The sequence below is a fragment of the Cebus imitator genome, unplaced genomic scaffold, assembly GCF_001604975.1.
Source record: "Cebus imitator isolate Cc_AM_T3 unplaced genomic scaffold, Cebus_imitator-1.0 Scaffold64, whole genome shotgun sequence".
NCBI lineage: Eukaryota > Metazoa > Chordata > Mammalia > Primates > Cebidae > Cebus > Cebus imitator.
In genome coordinates, this window is record NW_016107379.1 from 6,349,704 (window position 1) to 6,369,295 (window position 19,592).

The 19,592-nt window shown below is 50.9% G+C and overlaps 1 protein-coding gene across 1 annotated transcript; it reads left to right on the forward strand.

Moving 5' to 3' along the window:
- Positions 1-1,551: 1,551 nt before the first annotated feature.
- Positions 1,552-15,552, forward strand: LOC108305595 (alpha-1-microglobulin/bikunin precursor). The gene is made up of 10 exons (XM_017530288.1): positions 1,552-1,925; positions 3,245-3,387; positions 4,930-5,006; positions 5,799-5,915; positions 6,677-6,778; positions 9,926-9,972; positions 12,956-13,037; positions 14,111-14,278; positions 14,601-14,774; positions 15,410-15,552. The coding sequence occupies exons 1-10, from the start codon at positions 1,809-1,811 to the stop codon at positions 15,439-15,441; spliced, it is 1,059 nt and encodes a 352-aa protein (XP_017385777.1). The 5' UTR covers positions 1,552-1,808; the 3' UTR covers positions 15,442-15,552.
- The last annotated feature ends 4,040 nt before the right edge of the window (positions 15,553-19,592 follow it).

The window sequence follows — 19,592 nt, forward strand, 5'->3', positions numbered from 1 at the left end:
AGCAGACAAGTGGCTGAGAGTATGGAATGTTCCATGCCAAGAGCAGGAAGGATGTAAAGACAGTAGCTTTGACCACTGGGAAAGGAAATTCATAGGGGGGCCTGTGGTATTGCGGGCAAGAGTGTGAGCTCACAGACAAATCGACCTGGGTTAAAAAAAAAATTCTCATTTAAAATCTTAAATTTAGGCTGGGCATGGTGGCTCATACCTGTAATCTCAGCACTTTGGGAGGCTGAGGTGGTAGGATCACCGGAGGTCAGGAGTTCGAGACCAGCCTGGCCAACATGGTGAAACCCTGTCTCTACTAAAAATACAAAAATTAGCCAGGCGTGGTGGCTAATTAACTAATGACAATTAATTAATTAATTAAACCTTAGGTTTAATAACTACCACATTAGTTTCCTAGGGCTGCTAGGAAATATGTCTTCTCTCAGCGCCGGAGGTCAGACATCTGAGACCAAGATGTCAGCAGAGCCACGTTTCCTCTGAAGGCTCTGGGGGAAAGTCCCTCCTTGCCTTTTGCTAGCTTTTGGTGGCTGCCATCAGTCCCTGGCAATCTTTGACTTACAGCTGCATCCCTCCCATCTCTGCCCCGGCTTCACACCACGCCTTCCCCGTGCGTCTCTCTGTCTCTGTGTCTGAGTCTCCCTCACCATTCTCTTATAAAGATACTGGTCATTGGATTTAGGACCCCTGACATCAGTTTGATGCCTCATCTAACTAATCACATCTGCAATCAGGTTCATTCTGCAGTTCTGGGTGGGCATGGATTTTGGAGGGGGCACTGTTCAAGCCTCCCCAAACACATAGCTCTTAATTCTATGCTGGGACTATCCTGGGGCATTGCAAGTGCTCGCTCAGCAAGGCCGGGAGCTAGGACTATGATTACCCCCATTTACAGATGAGGGAAACAAGGCACTGAGAGGTAAAGTGACTTGCCCAAGGTCACACAGCAGTGAGTGCCACCGTAGGCTGTCTGGCCCCCATGTCCATGGTCTCAACCATGCCTTTCCCAGCTACTCCACTCCCGGAGTAGGAGATGCTGGGCAAGTCACTTCACTTCTTGGTGACTCAACTCATCTGCCTGTAAAGGGGACAAATAGCGCCTACTTCATAAGCTTGTTGTGGGGATTCAGCGGACGCCTGTGGCGCGTGTAAAGTGCCTGGTACGCAGCAGCACAGAGCAGGTGCTCAGTGAACGGAAGCTCAGAACGGTCATCATCGTTAACATGTCTATTAGTTGCAAGCCTGGGGGTGGGGGAAGGAGCTCTGGGGACAGGATACCTGGGTTCAGGTCTTGGTTCTGCCCATACACCTCCCTGAGGTCTCTGGCAAGTCACTTCCTCTCCCTGGGCCTCAGTTTTTTCCTCTGAGAAATGGGCCCAATCAGGCTTCACCTGCTGGCTCACAGGGTTCTGAGGTCCTGATGGCATGACTCAGCAGAAAGGCCAGGTCGCCCCATCCTCGCTTGCCCCCAGTGACAGGTGGGGAACCTGTGCGAAAGACTTTTGGGGGACAGAGCCCAACTCTGGTGCCCCAGGGCCCTATGGTGCTTGGCCAATGCCTCTTCTGAAGCAGCCACACTGGCCTCTTGGTACCGCTGACCCCAGCCAGGCTACAGGGATTGATTGCAGCTGGCCTTGAAGCCATAACTGACCCCAGCTGAGCAGGGCAAACATTGAGGTCACCTACAAGCTACAGGCCCCTTTCCCAGCCTCAGTTCACAGCTGCCCCAGGCAGGGAGGCGGTGGCCCTTCTGTCACTAGACCAAGCCTGTGGGAGACACCAAGGCCCAGGAGCCCAGAGCCATGAGGAGCCTCGGGGCCCTGCTCTTGCTGCTGAGCGCCTGCATGGCAGTGAGCGCTGGCCCTGTGCCGACGCCACCCGAAGGCATCCAAGTGCAGGAAAACTTCAATATCTCTCGGGTGAGGCTGCCGCTCTCTGTGCTGGGGTGGAGGTGGTGATGGGGTGTGCAGGCAGGTGGGTAATGCTGGGTAAATGCTGCCTGCCTGGGGGTCTCGGGCTCCCACTCAGCCCCTTTGGGATTATGGGATCCTTGAAGGTACAACTCAATCCCCTGCCTTTCTGTGGAACTCTGGCCGACAGTCTCTGAGTCAAACGTCCTCACTTTCTGCACTGTCCTCGTGGACGCCGAAGGGAACCCTTGTGTTCACGGGAACCCGCTCCAGGGACGGCTTTGTCCTGCCTGTCCCATGCCGGCACCTAGCTTTGCCCAGACCTTGCTGCCCACCCCACTCCCAGCCCTCTCCCTGTGGTGTCTTTCCCTTAGCTCTTCCTGCGTCCCCTGCCCACGTCCCAGCCTGACTGCGGACAGAGACCTGGGGTGGCACAGGGTGGGCGGTGGCCGGCAGCTTTCGGTTGGGCGTGCAGGGCTTATGGGAAAGGGTGAAGCAGGACAGAGATGGCAGTTGGGGGACATTCAGAGGCTTAGGTACAGGAGAGACCTGGACAGGGGCAGGACATTATCCTGCGAGGGTGGAGTTCCAGAGCTGCCTACCAGCCCCTGCTCTGCCCTGAATCCCAGGGTGGCTTTGAGTAAACGCTTATCCGCCTGGGGCTCAGTCTCCATGTCCGTATGAAGGGTCTCAGACACTTCCAGCTGTAGTGTCATGGGTTTTGTTTACTTCTAGGGACAAGGAAAGGTTGTGGCAGAGGGGCAGTGAGGAGCAGGTTCCCTGTGGCAGTCTGGGATGCAAAGGGCCTGGGGCACGTTGGCCTGCACCACAGGAGCGTGAGGGTTCACTCAGCCGTCCGTGCACTTTCAGGAGGAAGAGGCAGGAGGCCTGTTCTGAATGACCTCATCATGTTCATTATACTTTTGAAATACTTCCCAATATGGGGCTGTGGGCTGCCTTGTAAGGTGGGGAGCACCTCATCACTGGAGGAGGAAAAGACAGGACTCCAGCTCTTGGGGAGCAGCGGTTGATGGAGCTCTGGACAGATCCCACATCTCAATAGAGTAAGCCCTTCTGCAGGGCAGGCTGGGACCCCAGCCACATACCTGCTTCCTGGGCTTGCTGTGGTGCCTGAGTCTCCACTCTTGGGGGATCTGTCCTCCCTTGAAGGCGTGTGGTCGCCAATTAGTTGTAAGACATTATTCCTTAGAAAGATAAGTCATTGTGAGGAGGAGGAGGAAGAGGCGGAGGGTGGGGACCAGATGTCAGCCAGGTCTGCTTTGAGGCCTGAGACTGACGCAGACCACCAGAGCTCACCTGCCTCCTAGATCTACGGGAAGTGGTACAACCTGGCCATCGGTTCCACGTGCCCCTGGCTAAAGAAGATCATGCATAAGTTGAAAGTGAGCACGCTGGTGCTGGAAGAGGGCGCCACGGAGTCGGAGATCAGCATGACCAGCACTCGCTGGCGGTGAGCGTAGGGGTGGGGTGGGAAAGGTCCCCCCCAGAGGAACCGAGAGACCCCCGTGCCTTCCCAGCCCCGCCCACCCTGGGAAGTGCAGATCTCTGCTTCCAACCCGGACCTTCCCGCTGAACCCAGATCCCTCTCCCCTCCTCCATCAGGACGGCCCTTTTCAGGTGTCCTATCTCTTCCTCAAGGGTGATGTCCCCGCACTGTGCCTGCTCTGCAAACTGCTGCTCCCCCTTGATCGTTCCTTAGCCCAGTGTGGGCACTCCTACCCCCCAGGGACCCAACTGGGAACTGGGCTCCTCTCTCCACCGTCACCCATCATAAAGTCCTGCCCGTTCTCCTAAATCCCTGCAACCTGCTTACTTCTCCCCTCCCCATTGCCACCGCCCCGGTCCAAGCCACCTCCCTTTCTTTCCTGGCTGTCTGCCACAACCTCTCCACAACCCATCCACTCTTCACCCAGTAGCCAGAAATATCTTTTGAAAACTCAAATCTGCTCAAGACCCTTCCATGATTCCCCACTGCCCTGGGAGTAAGACTCAAACCCTTGATGTGGCTTTCCGGGACCCTCCCACAGAACTCCCCGCCACACGCTCTGCCATGTACTCTGAGTCCTATCCATGTGGACCTTCTCTCGGTTCTGGAACTCTCACTCCTCCAGGTCTTTGCACCTGATGTTCCTTTTACTGAGAGCACCTCTCCCCACTTCCCTGGGCTAATTAATTCCAGTGGATCCATCAGAACTTAAGTTTCTTGTCACCTCCTCCAGGAAGCCCTCCCAGACACCCAGGTTCAGGTTATACTCCCCTCTGCGTGCCCAAAGAGCACCTCATGGTCCACCTCCCACCCATGTGGCACTTCTCACACTGATTACATCTGCCTCCAGCCTGCCTGCCTGCTCCACACGATTGCAAGCTCCAGGAACTCCAGGGGTTGGGGTTTGTCTTTTGCTTGCTTATGTACCCCTGGCATGTAGCACAGCGCTTGTTACATAGATGTTGCCCAATAAATGTTCATTGGGTAAGCAGTGCTCATTGGAATAGTAATAGCTAATACATATATACTGCTTCCTCCAAGCTCTTTACATAGGCGGGGTCAGCGGATCCTCACACCAACCATGTGAGGTAGAAACTGTCATCATCCCCGTTTGATAAATGAGAAAACTGGGGCGAGAGAGACACAGAACAATACACGAATGAGTGCAGGAATTCCTCATCCCATTCCTCCTGCCTCCGTATCATGCGTAGATTTGATTAAAGAAGGCAGTTCTAGTGCTGGCTTTGCTAGGAGCCTGGCTTGGATTAGTCTCTTCTCTGTCCCTCTGTCATATGTAAAATGGGGGTCTCTTGGGGCCAGTGTGAGGATTAAAAAGACATTTGGAAATGCTCATTTCCAAATTAAAAAGCAAACAAAAACATGCAAACAACGACAACAAAAACTCCCCCAAACCAAGGCATTCGGAAAGAGCCCTGCGGGAGGGTGGGGTGTCAGGAGCATGCTCTCGACCAGGAGTGACCTTCCTTTTGGTTTGTTCATTTCTAGGAAAGGTTTCTGTGAGCAGACTTCTTGGGCTTATGAGAAAACAGATACTGATGGGAAGTTTCTCTATCACGAATCCAGTAAGCGGAGTGGAAACAGACATGCACATTCTCGCCTTTGCTGGAAAATACCTTGGTCTCCTCAGCCCCCTCTGCCTCTGTGACCTTTTTTCCCATTAAGTTGTCATTGAGCCTTCCAGACAACTCCTCCTCTTCCTCCTCCTTCTCCTCCTCTCCTCCCCTCCTTCCCTCTCTCGTTCCCTGCCCTCCAGTACCCTCGCCCAGAGTAAGTGATGGTGCTGATTTCACCACTCTTCATGTCTTCTTCATATCAGCTGATAAACATTTACTAAGCATCTACCATGTACAGTGAGCATGATGCTAAGTGTGAGAGGGATTTGGACATAAATTTATCTGTTAGTTCAGAAAATGTTTATTGAATATGCTCTATGTGCCAAATAATTGTGTTAGGGCTGAATATATGAATGTGTGGCTAGATAGATGGGTGAATGAACAAATGATTGGTAACTGAATATATAACTGGATAAATGAGCCAATCAGTCAGTTACCTAATAGGTAAATTGATGGGGTAATAGGGGAAAGAAGGAAGGAAGAAACGAAGGGAGATGGATTGATGCATGGAGAGGATAAATGGATTGAGTGATGGTGGATGAATTAATGTGAGCACATGAAGGAGACAGATGGGTGGATAGGGAGAGACTGAATATGGATGAATTGATAAATGGATATGTGGGAGGCATGGCTGGATAGATGGGTGGATGAGATGGTGTGTGGGTGAATAGGTGATGGACCTCCTGATAGAAGAGTCTTCTGCCCACTGATCCCTTTGGTCTGTCTGCATCTCCCATGCAGAATGGAACGTAACCATGGAGTCCTATGTGGCCCACACCAACTATGATGAGTATGCCATTTTCCTGACCAAGAAATTCAGCCGCCATCATGGACCCACCATTACTGCCAAGCTCTACGGTAAAGGCTTATTACTAGATATACCCACTGGAGTTGAGGGTGGGAGAACGTTGATTTAAGGACAGTGGAGTGGGTAAGGACAGGGAGTTTTGCTTCTTCCTTCTGACAAAACTCCAATTTGGAGAAAGGTGCAACCATTGAGTCTCCCTGGAGAAGGCAAAATTCTCTTCTTTTGATCTCTAAAATTCCAGGCCCAGAGGATTAGAGCCTCCAGGCCCTTAAAAAGAATCAGCTGGGACTGAGTGCCGTGGCTCACGTCTGCAATCCCAACACCTTGAGAGGCCAAGGCAAGAGGATTGCTTTAGGCCAGGAGTTTGAGACCAGCTTGGGCAACATACTGAGACTGCATCTCTAAGAAAAATTAAAGAATTAGCTGGGCATGGTGGCATGTGCCTGCAGCCGTAGCTACTCAGGAGGCTTAGGTAGGAATGTTGCTTGAGCCCAGGAGTTTGAGGCTGCCGTGAGCCATGATTGTGCCACTGCATTCCAGCCTGGGCAACAGGGCAAGACCCTGTCTCAAAAAAAAAAAAAAAAAAAAGGGAAGAGTCCCCTGTGGGGACTCAGGAGACGTGGATGGGAACCTGAGAGGAACCCCTCTTCCTCTTGGGAGCCTGTCTTTCCCTAAGTGGATCAAATAGATTAAACTGCATCAGTAGTTTTCAAATTTTCTCTAAGTGAAAATCACTGGGCAAAATCATTTCAGGCCCTTCCACTCCAGGCACCTGGTGGTTCTAGGCATCTCCTCTGCTTCCTCCTTGCAGGGCGGGAGCCACAGCTGAGGGAAAGCCTCCTGCAGGACTTCAGAGTGGTTGCCCAGGGTGTGGGCATCCCTGAGGATTCCATCTTCACCATGGCTGACCGAGGTACGTAGCACCCCCCACCTCAAATTCCTGGCCCCTCTTCATCCCTTATGGGCCCCAGAGACTGTCTCAGCCCCTGGATCCTTACTGTAACCCTCTGAGATAAAGAGGGGCCACAGCCTCCCTTCTATAGTGAATCAGGAAGCCAATGGATTTGCTCCAAGTCTCACAGCTTATTCCTAGCAGAGCTTAGACTAGAACCCATGTGTCTCAGGGAGGTGGTAGCCAGAATCCATAGCTACCTCTTAGGAGGCAAAAGAGTTTTGGAATTAAGAGCATGGGCTCAGGAATCAGAGTGTTATGGGATCTTTGAGGCATTGCTTTTCTGGCTGTAAACCTCTGTGGCCGGTGGTATCTTTGCCTGAGTTTTGCTTGGGCCTGCTGGGCTTGTTCCATCCACTTGGCCTGGCAGGCTGTGCCTGGCTCTCACGCTGCTGGCCTGGGTCCCACACTTCAAAGGGAGACCAAGACTCAGGCATGAAGCAGCAAGGGGTGTGTAAGTGAGCGTGGGGTCCAGCCACTGCAGTCAGACCTGCTGGCTGCTGCCATGGAGTGGGCAGCTCCAGGTGTTGGCATGGGTGTCAGCTGTCTGTTAGGGTGTGGCTGGACCAGATGCACCACAAGCAGCTTCCCAGCTGGCACCATGGAATGCAGTGGTGCCTGGAAGCTTGGAGATGCCACAAACTGCAGGGTCCCAAAGAGGGAGTCACAGTCCTGGCTCGGGGAGCTCCCAGGTCTGGGCTCCCCAAAGGGCTGCAGCTTTTCTCTCCTTCTCTTCACCTGCAATGTGGTGGGCAACGGGCATGTTTCAGCCCTGTTTGTGTTACAGTTATTTTAACCTTGCCATTTGGTGGGTCCCAAGTTCTTGTCCTGTGACAAGAAAGAATGAGGTATGCAGACAATAGGAGGGTGAGCAAGGTGAAGGGGAGTTTTACTGAGCAATAGAACAGCTTGGAGGAGATCACAGTGGGTAGCTCCTTTCCATAGCCAGCCAGTTCCAGTGAGTGTTCAGCACCTAGCAGAGAGGAGTCCCTGGAATGGGAAGTTCTTCTCTGCAGGCAGGTCAACTGCTGAGGCTGCAGCTCTCAGCAGAGGAGGCCCTAGAGTGGGTGTCTCCTCTCTGCAGGCAGGTCATCTTATTGTCTCCCTGTCCTCTCTTCAAATCTGGCTGAGTCTGGGGTTGTCATCTCTGTCCTTTCTTCAAGCCTGGCTGAGTTTGGGGTTTTTATGGGCCTCAGAGGGGAGGAAGTTCATACTATGGACTGGCCCATGGGTGGCCATGGGGAGGCCCAGGGAAAAGCACTACAAGTTCTTCATCTGGTTCACAGGACTGGAGGCCCAGCCCCCAGACTTCAGGCCCTCCCCAGCTTGAAGGTGATGCTTCACTGGGGACCAGCCCCCTTCCAATCAGGAGCGTGTCAGCTTCCTGCTACTATTCATGGCACCCAGGCTGTTCATTCAAAGGGTTGCCTGCAGGCCAGTGCCAGGTTGCCATCAGCCCCCTTGGCCTCCTTCCCATGCTTGTTGGCACCCAAAGTCTGGAGGGCTGAGGTGGCGGGGGACTGGGATGTCAGCACTTCCCTGAGCGTTTGCACACCTGGCCAACCTGCAACAGTACCCTGGCTTGGCCTTAATCTTGATCTGAGATCAAAGCAGGAACCAACAGCAGGGAGAAGCCAGGCAGTGGGAACAGGCACCCTAGAGTCTGCAGTGGGCAGGGCACCTGAGAGTGCAGAGATGCCTGGGTCAACCGCCACAGCAGGGTGGCTACAGCTGCACTCAGGGAGCTCCTGCCCCAGCAACTCAGAAGGGGGAGGGCTCCCACTGTGCCCAGCTCCCACCAATTCCGTGGAGTGTGCAGCCCCAGCCACACTCCTTACAGCCTGGGGCAGGGGCTGCAGGTCCAAGCTGGGTCCATGCCAGTGTCTGGGTCTGAGGTGACATGGTGGCAAGCTCCCTCCATGGCCCCAATGCTCAGGGGTGGCCTGAGGCTCTCCTTGCCTAGCTTGCAGCCCTACCCAAGGGTGGGGGGAATTCCTTCAGGAGCAGATTGTAGGCCCCAGGCTCAGCCATCAGGAGTGTCAGGCTTGGCAGTCACCCCAATGTGGGGCAGACCCTGAGGACATGGTGGCCCCCAGTGGCCCCACACAGAGCCTCCTCATGAGGCACAGGAATCCAGTGCCCTCAGTGGGATGGACATGGTGGTCGCACCACTGGCTGGGTCCCTGAAGTGGGCGCCACTCCTATTACCTGTCCTGGGTCCCTGAAGCACGGCCCCAGCTCCAAGCCCCGGGCCCACCTCCATGCTCTGTGTGCAAGTATGGCACTGCCCAGCTATGCCTTGGGAACCCTCTCTGCCCAATTGCATTGTTCCCCTGCTGACAGATGACTTGGCCCAACCCCACTGTGACGGCCCCCAGGGGTGGGCTCCAGGACTCTCTACCTCCTCCCACACCCTCTCTGCCATGATGGTGGGCCAGAATGGCAATGTGGGCTAGGGTCTAGAGCAGCAGAGGCTCTGGGCCTGGGAGTGGGTTCTACCTGGCTACACAAAGATGGGGGCAGCACAGTTGCCCGCCTCAGGGACGTAAGGCACAGGGGTCCCAGCTCCACCACTGCCACTCCCAAAGTCACTCCTACCACCACTGCACGTGCCTCCCCCGTTCGATGGCAGAGGCCACTCCGGATGGCCCACTGCTGCCATCACAAGCACCTGGATTCAGACTTAGCTATGTGGCCTCCGGCTAGTCACCCTCTCAGAGCCTCATTTCCCACTTCTGTAAATCGGGCATAATACTGCCTTCCTTAGAAATTGCTGTAAAAGGCAATGCAATAAAACCATTAAGCCCAACAGCACTGTGCTCATAAATGCTTAGCCAGTGTTCGCTATTGCTGTTCTGCCATGATGCCGACAAAATGATGCAGGTGGGGTGGGGTGGAGTGGACAGATGGGAATGATGGTGCAGCCACCAGTCTGTTGCTTTTGCAGTGAATGGCCTTGAGCAAGCCACGCGGGCAGGACCATTGATGAAGTGGACTAAGGCACAAGAAGTTCCCAGCACGATGCTCACCAAAGTTACAGATCTGGGTCTAGGATGGCCCCTGAGCCTGGTCCTCTTACTCACGCCTCTCTCCTGCTCTGTGACCTAGGTGAATGCGTCCCTGGGGAGCAGGAACCACAGCCAATCCTACACCGGGTGAGTGCCTCAGCCCCCCACCGCATGCCACTCAACTCTGCCCCAGGCACACTGCACACTTGATCCTGCTGCGGTACGAGGCAGAGTCATGGGGAGGGGTTGAGAGAAGGTAGTGATGGGCATGAGTGTTGAAGTCAGACTCACTGGGGCTCCATCCTGATTCTGCCACCTGGGATAGCTGATGATCCATCTGGACCTCATTTTCTCATCTTCGAAATAGGATGATTACACTTTCCTTCCAGGCTTGTGGAAGAATTTAATGCCATATAGAAAAGTTCTTAACACAGTGCCTACAAGTGTCTAAAAGAAGTTAACACTCAATAATGAAATAACAATACTCAATAATGAAATAATGATATTCAGTCCATGAAAATCAATCAACTGGTCTCCCTAAAAATCAGCAAACCTGAGAACAGACAGCTTCTCAAACCATCTCTTTTCCTGTGTTGCCTCCTGATTTTTGGGGCTTCCTTATGCTTCCCTTTTATTTTCCTGCCTTTTGCCACGTTGATTACGCTTTCTTCATTCTCTTTTCTCTGATTATTTGGAAAATCACATATCCTATTCTACTGTTGTTGTAAGTCTGTACGTGGGTGTATATCTGTGTGTGTACGTATATAAGTGTATGTAATATTTATTTAGAAAAATATTATTGAAAATTGAAAAACTATGAACCCTCCACAAAAAGACAAAATGTCCTTGTTCCTACATAGAGTCAACAGTTAACACATTATATATTTGCGCCCATATTTTAAAAGAAAATGACCATTGCTTTTATAAAACTAATAAATGTTCATTATAAAGAATTAAAGTAATGCAGAAAAGTATAAAGATAAGTAAAAGATTTTTTTTTTAAATCACACCACCTCGAAGCTATCAGCAGTCACACGATTTCTGGAATCTTGCCTCACATGTGGGTAAAAGGACTTATAGAAAAAAGGACAAATTGATGATCATATTTAGATATACTATTATTAAATGGGATTATACTACAGGTGATATTTTTAATTTTTAAAAGCATTATTTGTAGTTTTACTTGAATTTTTTTTTTTTTTTTGAGATGGAGTCCCACTCTGTCACCCAGGCTGGAGTGCAGTGACACGATCTCAGCCCACTGCCACCTCTGCCTCCTGGGTTCAAGTGATTCTCCTGCCTCAGCCTCCTGAGTAGCTGTGATTACACACACCCACCACCACACCCAGCTAATTTTTATTTTTATTTTTTTTAGTAAGGACAGGGTTTTGCCATGTTGGCCAGGTGGGTCTTGAACACCTGACCTCAGAAGATCTGCCTTCTTTGGCCTCCCAATGTGCTGGGATTACAGGCAAGAGCCACTGTGCCTCGTCTTTTGATTTTTTTTTTCTTTTTTTTTTTTAAAGAAACTAAAGTGGGCTTCTTGAATTTCAAATAAATATTTATTCACAAGAAGATTGATGTCCTAAAGATTCTTCTAAAGTTAAGGTTGTGAAAAGACATTTAAGAGGTTGCCATCACTGTATATTTTTAAAGAGTGGATTCTGACTAGCGTGAGATGGTATTTCAATGTGGTTTTGATTCGCATTTGTCTAATGACCAGTGATGATGAGCATTTTTTCATGTTTGTTGGCCTCGTATACGTCTTCTTTTGAAAAGTGTCTGTTCATATACTTTGCCCACTTTTGAATGGGTTTGTTTGTTTTTTTCTTGTAAATCTGTTTTAGTTCTTTGTAGATTCTGGATATTAGCCCTTTGTCAGATGGGTAGATTGCAAAAAATTTTTCCCATTCTGTTGGTTGCTGGTTCACTCTAATGCTTGTTTCTTTTGCTGTGCAGAAGCTCTGGAGTTTAATTAGATCCCGTTTGTCTATTTTGGCTTTTGTTGCCATTGCTTTTGGTGTTTTAGGCATGAAGTCCTTGCCTACGCCTATGTCCTGGATGGTATTAATAGCCTAGGTTTTCTTCTAGCATTTTTATGGTGTTAGGTCTTATGTTTAAATCTTTAATCCATCTGGAGTTAATTTTTTAATGTTCAACAATTTTCTACTTTCACATACTCATTTCCACCACTGTTGGCTCCTGTTATATGGATGTATGTCATCTTTTTTTTTTTCTTTTGGTTACATGTCATCTTGAATTTCAGGGACGGTTTAAGTATTCCTGTTTCTTATTGCCATCAACCTGAATTCCAGAACATCCAGAATGTCTCCCATTTAATGAGGATATTTCTTCAGCCCAACCCAATTCTGGCAGTTGCAGGATTTAACTTGTCCCATGGTTTTTCTCCGTTTCTCTATCCTTATCAAGGAAAGCCTATATGCCACCAGCTTGAGACTGGTCTGGAAGACAGTGGAAATTCTTGACAGTTTTCACAGTGTGTTGCCCCTGAAAAGGAGATGGGAAATTCTGAGGTTACTACAGATACCTTCTCGAGTTCCAGGTCTCACCTGTGGGCAGGGCTGCTGTCTACTGGCCAGCAGTTTCCTGGTCATCTCTTGACAGCTTTGACAGCCTTCCCTGCTCTGCAGTCCCCACCACCACAACAAGGAGTTAGGATCAGTCTCAGGGTCCCTTCTTTCTCTCTGGATTTTTTCTGCAAGCAGCTAATGATGATCTGGTCAGCCCTTCCTGCAAACCAGGTGCACCTGTGCTCTGTCATGCAAAAATGCCTTCACATCTTTAGTGTGAGGATGCTGCTCTCCTCTGGGAGATAGCCTTTTTTCATTACTATATTCTTGTAGGCACTTCAACTGGAAGTTGGATATGGGGCTATTGTCCTAACTCATGGTTCTGAATTTCATTTCAGACCAGAAATCTGTCCTGTGATGCCTATTTGGGAATTCCGGTTGATGCTTTTGGGAAAATGGTTCATTAACCAGTCTAGGAGCTGTGTTACTACTTATACCCTGATTCCCAAAGCAAGCTGTTCATTTGTATATTCCAGGGGTACAGGAAAGTAATAGTGGCAAGGGGTCTGCAACTTCTTCTTCTTTTTCTGTCCCCCTAGAGAGCCCAGAGGGCTGTGCTCCCCCAAGAAGAGGAAGGATCAGGGGGTGGACAGCTGGTAACTGATGCCGCCAAGAAGGAAGGTAATGAGCACCTGCCTTTTCAGCCCCTCTGCCATACTTCAGAGAGGAAGGGCCCATAGTTGGCTCACCCTGGCTGCTCTCATCACTGCAAAGGCTCTTTATCTGTTAGAGACTCGAGGGCTGGACTGAGAAAAGGCAAATCAAGTACTCTGCACTCTGCCAGGGGATGTGGGGGCAGAATGAGGAGCATGAGGCGTGGTCCTGAGTTTGAGAACTGTCAGCTTCGTGATGAGAAGCTGGTCCTTGCCCTGTCTGTATGACTGTGTGGCCTCCTAGCCTTGGTTTCCTCATCTGTATTATGGGATAATAACCTGTGGGGCTGAACATCAGGGCTCTTGTAGGAGCAGGTGGGGGAGGGACATGGGAATGCTTTGTGTAGTAGTTGACAGTGTTCAGGAACAACCTCCTCTCCAACTCGCTCAGCAAACCCTGAACCTGCGCTGCCCCAGGCCCTGTGCTGGGCACTGGGGTCATATAGACCACTTGTCGTTTTGGAACTCCTGGTCTAGTGGGAGGCATCCAAGGGAGAAGGTTATGGACCCCAAAGGAAGGGTCTGTTAAAGGGCGGGGGGAGCTGAGAGGTTGGAGGGTGGGGGCATCAGGAGACGTCATGGATAAAAGGGAATTCTTGTGTGTCCAGGCATCCAGGTAAAATTTTATGAAGGGTGGCATTTCAGGGGGCAAGGAACAATGGGAGCAAAGGCAGGATGGGTGGGACTTGGTGAAAAGGTCAGGCTGGCCAGTGTGGTGCTGGTGAATATGTCATCAGCTACTATTACAGAGTTTTGGGGCAGACAAGACCAATACAGGGGGACAGTGGGTCTGTGGTTCACTTGTAACTCCCCATAACATGGAGTGGAATGAGCACTGGTTTTGGAGACAGGATTTTAAATCTTATCTCTATGTGATCCTGGGCAAGTTACTTCATCTCTCTGAGGGTCAGTCTGCTTATCAAAAAAGAGTTGATAATCCTTTTAGTGAACATTAAATGAAATGACACGTATTAGGCGCCCAGCCTGATCCCAGGTACACAGTCAACACTTGATCAGTGCTGCTGGTCTGCCCCTCCCTAGATTCCTGCCAGCTGGGCCCCTCGGCAGGCCCCTGCATGGGAATGAGCTACAGGTATTTCTATAACGGCACATCCATGGCCTGTGAGACTTTCCAGTATGGCGGCTGTATGGGCAATGCTAACAACTTCATCACAGAGAAGGAGTGTCTGCAGACCTGCCGGACTGTGGGTGAGTGCGGGCCCCCACCCTGGTGCACTCAGCACCCTCAAGACCCTGTCCCTCCAGTAAACCACCTGCTAATTGAAAAGGTAGCTAAGAGAGGGCACTCCAGTAGAACTCCAGGTGGTTTCCTGAAATCATAGGAATTCCACATTTGGATGTGGAAGACTTCAGGCAAATCATTTTCTTTCTGTGGGCATCAGTTTCCCCATCTGTCAAAGAGGGATGAGGTGTTCTAGACGAGCAGGGCCCTCTGGCTCAGCAGTCCCATGTATGTCTGATCAGCAGTCGCAAGGGTTTCTCATGTTCCATGCCTCTCCCCACTCCACAGCGGCCTGCAATCTCCCCATAGTCCGGGGCCCCTGCCGAGCCTTCAACGAGCTCTGGGCATTTGATGCTGTCCAGGGAAAGTGTGTCCAATTCATCTACGGGGGCTGCCAAGGCAACGGGAACAAGTTCTACTCAGAGAAGGAGTGCAGAGAGTACTGCGGTGTTCCCGGTGATGGTAGGCAGCCCTGCGGGGTACCAGGCTGGGGCGAGGGGCTGTGGGAGTCCAGGGGGGAAGGCCCTGGGAGGAGCAGGGGTCTGGAGAGCTGAGTTCAGGACTCTCTACCCGGTAAGCAGCCCATCTACTCTCTGAAATGGGATTGAGCCAGAGGCCTTACCCCAGCTAGAATTGGGCCCTGGGGAGGTACTAGTCAGGCATCTGCAGAGGGTATGTAGGGCTGGCTGAGGAGCGGGGCAGAGCTGGGCTTTCCTTCTGCGCCTGCAACGTTGAGCAAGTGCCAACGAGTATCAGTTTCCTCTGTAACATGGGACAAAGCATCTGCCTTCAGCCTTCCAGTACCTGACGTGGAATTAGTACTCAGCTAATGGCAACTGCTACTACTAATAACAACGATGGCAGTGATAGCATTCCAGGAAACAGCACCATTCAGGGTGTCTGTGCCTTGATTTTCCCGCTGGAAAATGGCACCTGCGGTAAATCAGAAGAGGAAAAAGCTCCGATCATTTTGTGGAATGCCCTTTGGAGATCAATCATTCAGCAAGGAGAGGATACTGGCCCCGGGTGACAGCTGTCTTCCCTCCCCTGAATGTCCCTGCCCACGGACCCTTCCCTGAGTCTCTCTCTGTCCACAGGGGACGAGGAGCTGCTGCGCTTCTCCAACTGACAACTGGCCGGTCTAAAGTCAGAGCATGGCCAGTGTCTCTCCCGGGGTCCTGCGGCAGGCCACACCAAGCAACCTGGGTCCAAATAAAACCTAAATTGTGAACCCCTGAAATTCTGTGTCCTCATTGTTCATTGTCATCACAAGTGTAACCGGGAGGCAGAGGGGAGAAAAGGCCAGGGTGGGGCGATCTGCAACCCCAGCTTTCCCTAGATATGAAAACTCCATTGGAAACGCAATAGAACTATCTTCAGTACATGACATTGGCTATGCATATTCTGAAACAAATCACAGCTCTATTTACAATAGTGTAAAATGGAATGATTTTGTTTTGTTTTAATAAGGTTAGGAAAGAAAGGAGGAAGCAGCTCTGGGAACTTGTTTCTGGGAGAGGTTTGATGGGTCATCAGTGACCCAGGCTCAGAGGGAATAATTGTGCTCTGCAGTGCCCAGGCAGCTCAGAGCAGACAGCCCACAAGTGCATGAAATGAGTCCCCTGTGCTTTGCCACACCAAACACCTCCCCAAGGTTTTACATCAGCTGCAGCCACATCCCCAGAACCAGCTGCCTGGAACTGGAAAGCCTCAGGTGTTTCTTTTCATGGTTTTGGGGACCCCATCCCCTGGGACCTTCCCCTGGGCCTTTGTCTTGGAAGGAGAGTGCTCACTGGCCTTCGCATTGTGACCAGGGCAACTGCATTGTGTCCAGGCATTTGACTATGACACTTGCTACAACTTTTCACTAAAAATAAATTCACAATGCTCATCTCAAAAGGTGCTAGGAATCTTTCTCAGCCCTTGGTCTGGCCTGGCTTCTCCTCATTCTTAGGAAAGGGACTAGATGGGCTGTCCAGAGCAGCTCAGGACACACCTGGCCCAAGAGCAGGACTCCAAGAGCCTCCAGTGTAGACACACAGGCTTTATAAACATCTGATTTATAAATACCTCTTGCTACCTGCATTCACCCAGAGCCCCGGCGGCAGCTGCGGCCGTAGAGGAATTGGAAGCCCCAGCTTCGTGGGCTCTGATGTGAAGAGCTGACCCCAGCAGAGAAACCCAGGCAGGGACCTACCTCCTCCCCTCTGTGGGTGACCAGCATCCTAAGGGCTGATGGCTAGTCCAGTCCCGGGTTCATCTTTTGTGCTCATTTGCTTAAGAGACCAGCCAGGAAAGGAGGGATTCCACAGTTCTGCTTGAGGGAATGAAGCTGGAGACAAGGACTGGGGGTAGAAAGCTTTGCAGTCCCCTGGGCCAGATACACCAAGACCCTCCCTTTGTCTCCCCCAACATCAAAGCATGGGGTTTCCAGGTTCCAACAGAGAAGACTGCCCTGAGGGTCAGCATCTGCGGTCACAGCCAGGACTTTCTGGGTGGAAGCAGGTGGGGTCAGGTGTAGGGAGACAGGCAATTGTCTAGGAGAAGTGAGAGGCCCTCCGGCCTGGGACTGACTAAGGTGCTCCCATCCTGTGTCCACATCCTGTTCCTTCCACGTGTGCCTCCCATGCCAGGCCGGCCAGCCATGGCAGTTCAAAGGAGCCATGCTGAAGAGCGATAGTTGGAAGTGACTTGAACTGAAAGACAAATGCTTAAATTGGAGGGTGCAAGCTGCAGGGGTACAGGCCAGCTTCGGCTGCTGGATGGACATGGTGCTCACAAGGTTTTTTTTTATGTTTTAGAGACAGGGTTGCGCTGTCTCCCAGGCTGGAGTGCAGTGCCATGATCTTGGCTCACTGAATCCTTGACTTCCTGGGCTCAAGCGATCCTCCCACCTCAGCCTCCTGAGTAGCTGGGACTACAGGTGCATGCCACCATACCCGGCTAATTTTGGTATTGTTGTTGTTGTTGGGACAGGTTTTGCCACGTGGCCCAGGCTGGTGTTGAACGCCTGAACTTAAGTAATCCTCTCACCTTGGTTTCACAGTCTTGGGATTACAGACATGAGCTCCCAAGTCTGGCTGATGTATTTTTTCACAGCTCTGAATCTGTCACTTGAAAACTGAGTTTCCACCTAAAAATCTGGGTTTCTCAGTTCTCTTGAAAATAATTGGCATCCTGATGCCAGCGATGAGCTGGAGCTTCGCAGAGCTGCCCCCTGAAGGGCCTCGCCTTGTGTAACGAGCTCTGCTCGCCCGCCTGCCTGGTCCGGAGGCTTTTGACTCTGTGACACTTGCTACAACTTTTCACTAAAAATAAATTTAAAAATCAATGTACCCTAGCTTTTAACCGAGGGGTGGGATGGGGGTGCAGTACCTTGTGACCCCGAGTCGGAGGAATTCATAACACTCATCTCAGAAGGCGCCAGGAACCTTTCTCAGCACAGTGGACACCCCTACCTTGAAGATTCACTCCATTCTTAAATAGTCTCACCTCAAATTTCTCTTTCAAAGGTGCTGGGCACACTCATTTATTTCCATTACAAAATAAATGTAGCTGTAGCTGCTTAATAAAGAGACCTCTTTATTTTTTCGCTTTTTAAAGCTTTTATTTTTTAAATCCAGAGGCTGCTCCTTTAGCTGTGAGGACTCCCGGGCCATGCCCTGGCCTTATTTGACTGCGATGTTCAAAGCATGGAGGAGGCCTCTTTCAGCCACAGCAGGACTCCTGACTTTTCATTGCAGGGTACATAGAAACTCCTCTGTTAAACTTCAACCATCAGCTCAGAACGACCACGTAGTCCACGTAGCATGAAACTCCCAAGGCACGATGGTTTGAGGGCGGGGCTGGTGCTCCAATAGCCTCTTCGTGCGGTTTGATGGATTTTTTCAGGTGATCAAGCAACACATCCTCCACTTTGAAGCAGAGTTGCCCACACCTGGTAAGGATGGTGTCAAGCCGTGGCCTGGGGTGTCTGTCACTCACTCATCTGGATGGCAGGATGGCAGTTTCACCTCACAAGGGGCTGTTCCAGCGGTAGGCCCCCTAGGAGGAGTGGTCACTCCCTCCTGCTCAGGCCCCAGCTGGCCTGCTGGTGGTCTCTCTTCTCCCCTGACTTGCCTCTGGTTTGCTTCTATTCCAGGAGAGCACTGGGGTCTACACATCTGAACTACATCAGGCTTGGCAAGCCCACCAGGGCTGGCCTCTAGCAGCTCATGATGGAGGCCAATAATTCCTAATTTGCTCAGAGTCCCTCATGCCATCAGGAATTTGGCAAAAGCCATGGACACTCTTTCGCAGCACATGATGATACACACAACAGTTGTTAACATCACACACCCCACTTAGGGGGCCAAAGCCACCAAGTAAAGGGGCTGGGGAGCCTCGAAGATGACTGCAGCGCTGGGCCAACCTGCACATGTGCCTTAGGCATTAGGCCTGGAAGACAGAGACTAAATCCACCCCGTCTTCCATGGGACAACGCTCCACAAGCCCAGAAGGGCCACATCTTCCTTGACTATGTCCCACCCTCATTTATCAAATAACTGATCCAGGTCCAGTGCAAGAGATGAGCTGTGAGCTCACAGGTAAGTCACTAATACCAGTATCGCCATGCGTTTAAGTCAACGATACCAGTATCACACAGTGTCCTGGTGACACAGATGTGCGTTGTCGCCCCAGGTGCCCTGCCTCTGGCCCATCACCACTCACCTGTGCCCTCCCTCAGGTGCTCTGCTCCTAACTGGACAGTATGACCCAACCCTGAACGCAAGAAAGAAACGCCACACGCTGCATCTTCCTAAAGGTTGTTTTATTGTAAAACCATAAATACAACACTGACATGAAATCATTTAAGCAACTGATCCTCTCTAACCGTTAAAAGGTATCTTTTTGCCTTGGCATCAACCAACTGGGAAATAGTGCTGCAAGAATTCAGGGGGCAAGGGAGGTACTGAATCCTGGGCTGGGGCTTTTGGCGACTTAAGGAACCGAGTGGAAGCTTCCTCTTCTCCTTGGGAATGTTCCACTTTTGGACAAGAACAGACAGGTAAAAACAGCAACATTAAACAGCTGAGTTTTAAATTTTATTACTTTGTAAAAATCTTTTTTTTTTTTCTGTTCCTTTCCTCCATTTGACATCAGCAAAAGTTTTGAACATCATGAAACTGATTTGGCTGTAAATGGAGAAACGGCACCAAAACAAACTGAAACAAAAACCCAAAAGACAAACAGAAAACCCTAAATAAACCCTCCAGTTTGGTCTCGGGGGTTTACATATCA

Coding starts and splice junctions, on each gene's coding strand:
- LOC108305595 (XM_017530288.1), top strand. CDS start 1,809: ATGAGGAGCCTCGGGGCCCTGCTCTTGCTGCTGAGCGCCTGCATGGCA. Junction 13,038..14,110: donor TGATGCCGCCAAGAAGGAAG/GTAATGAGCACC, acceptor GCCCCTCCCTAG/ATTCCTGCCAGCTGGGCCCC. Junction 14,775..15,409: donor CTGCGGTGTTCCCGGTGATG/GTAGGCAGCCCT, acceptor CTCTGTCCACAG/GGGACGAGGAGCTGCTGCGC.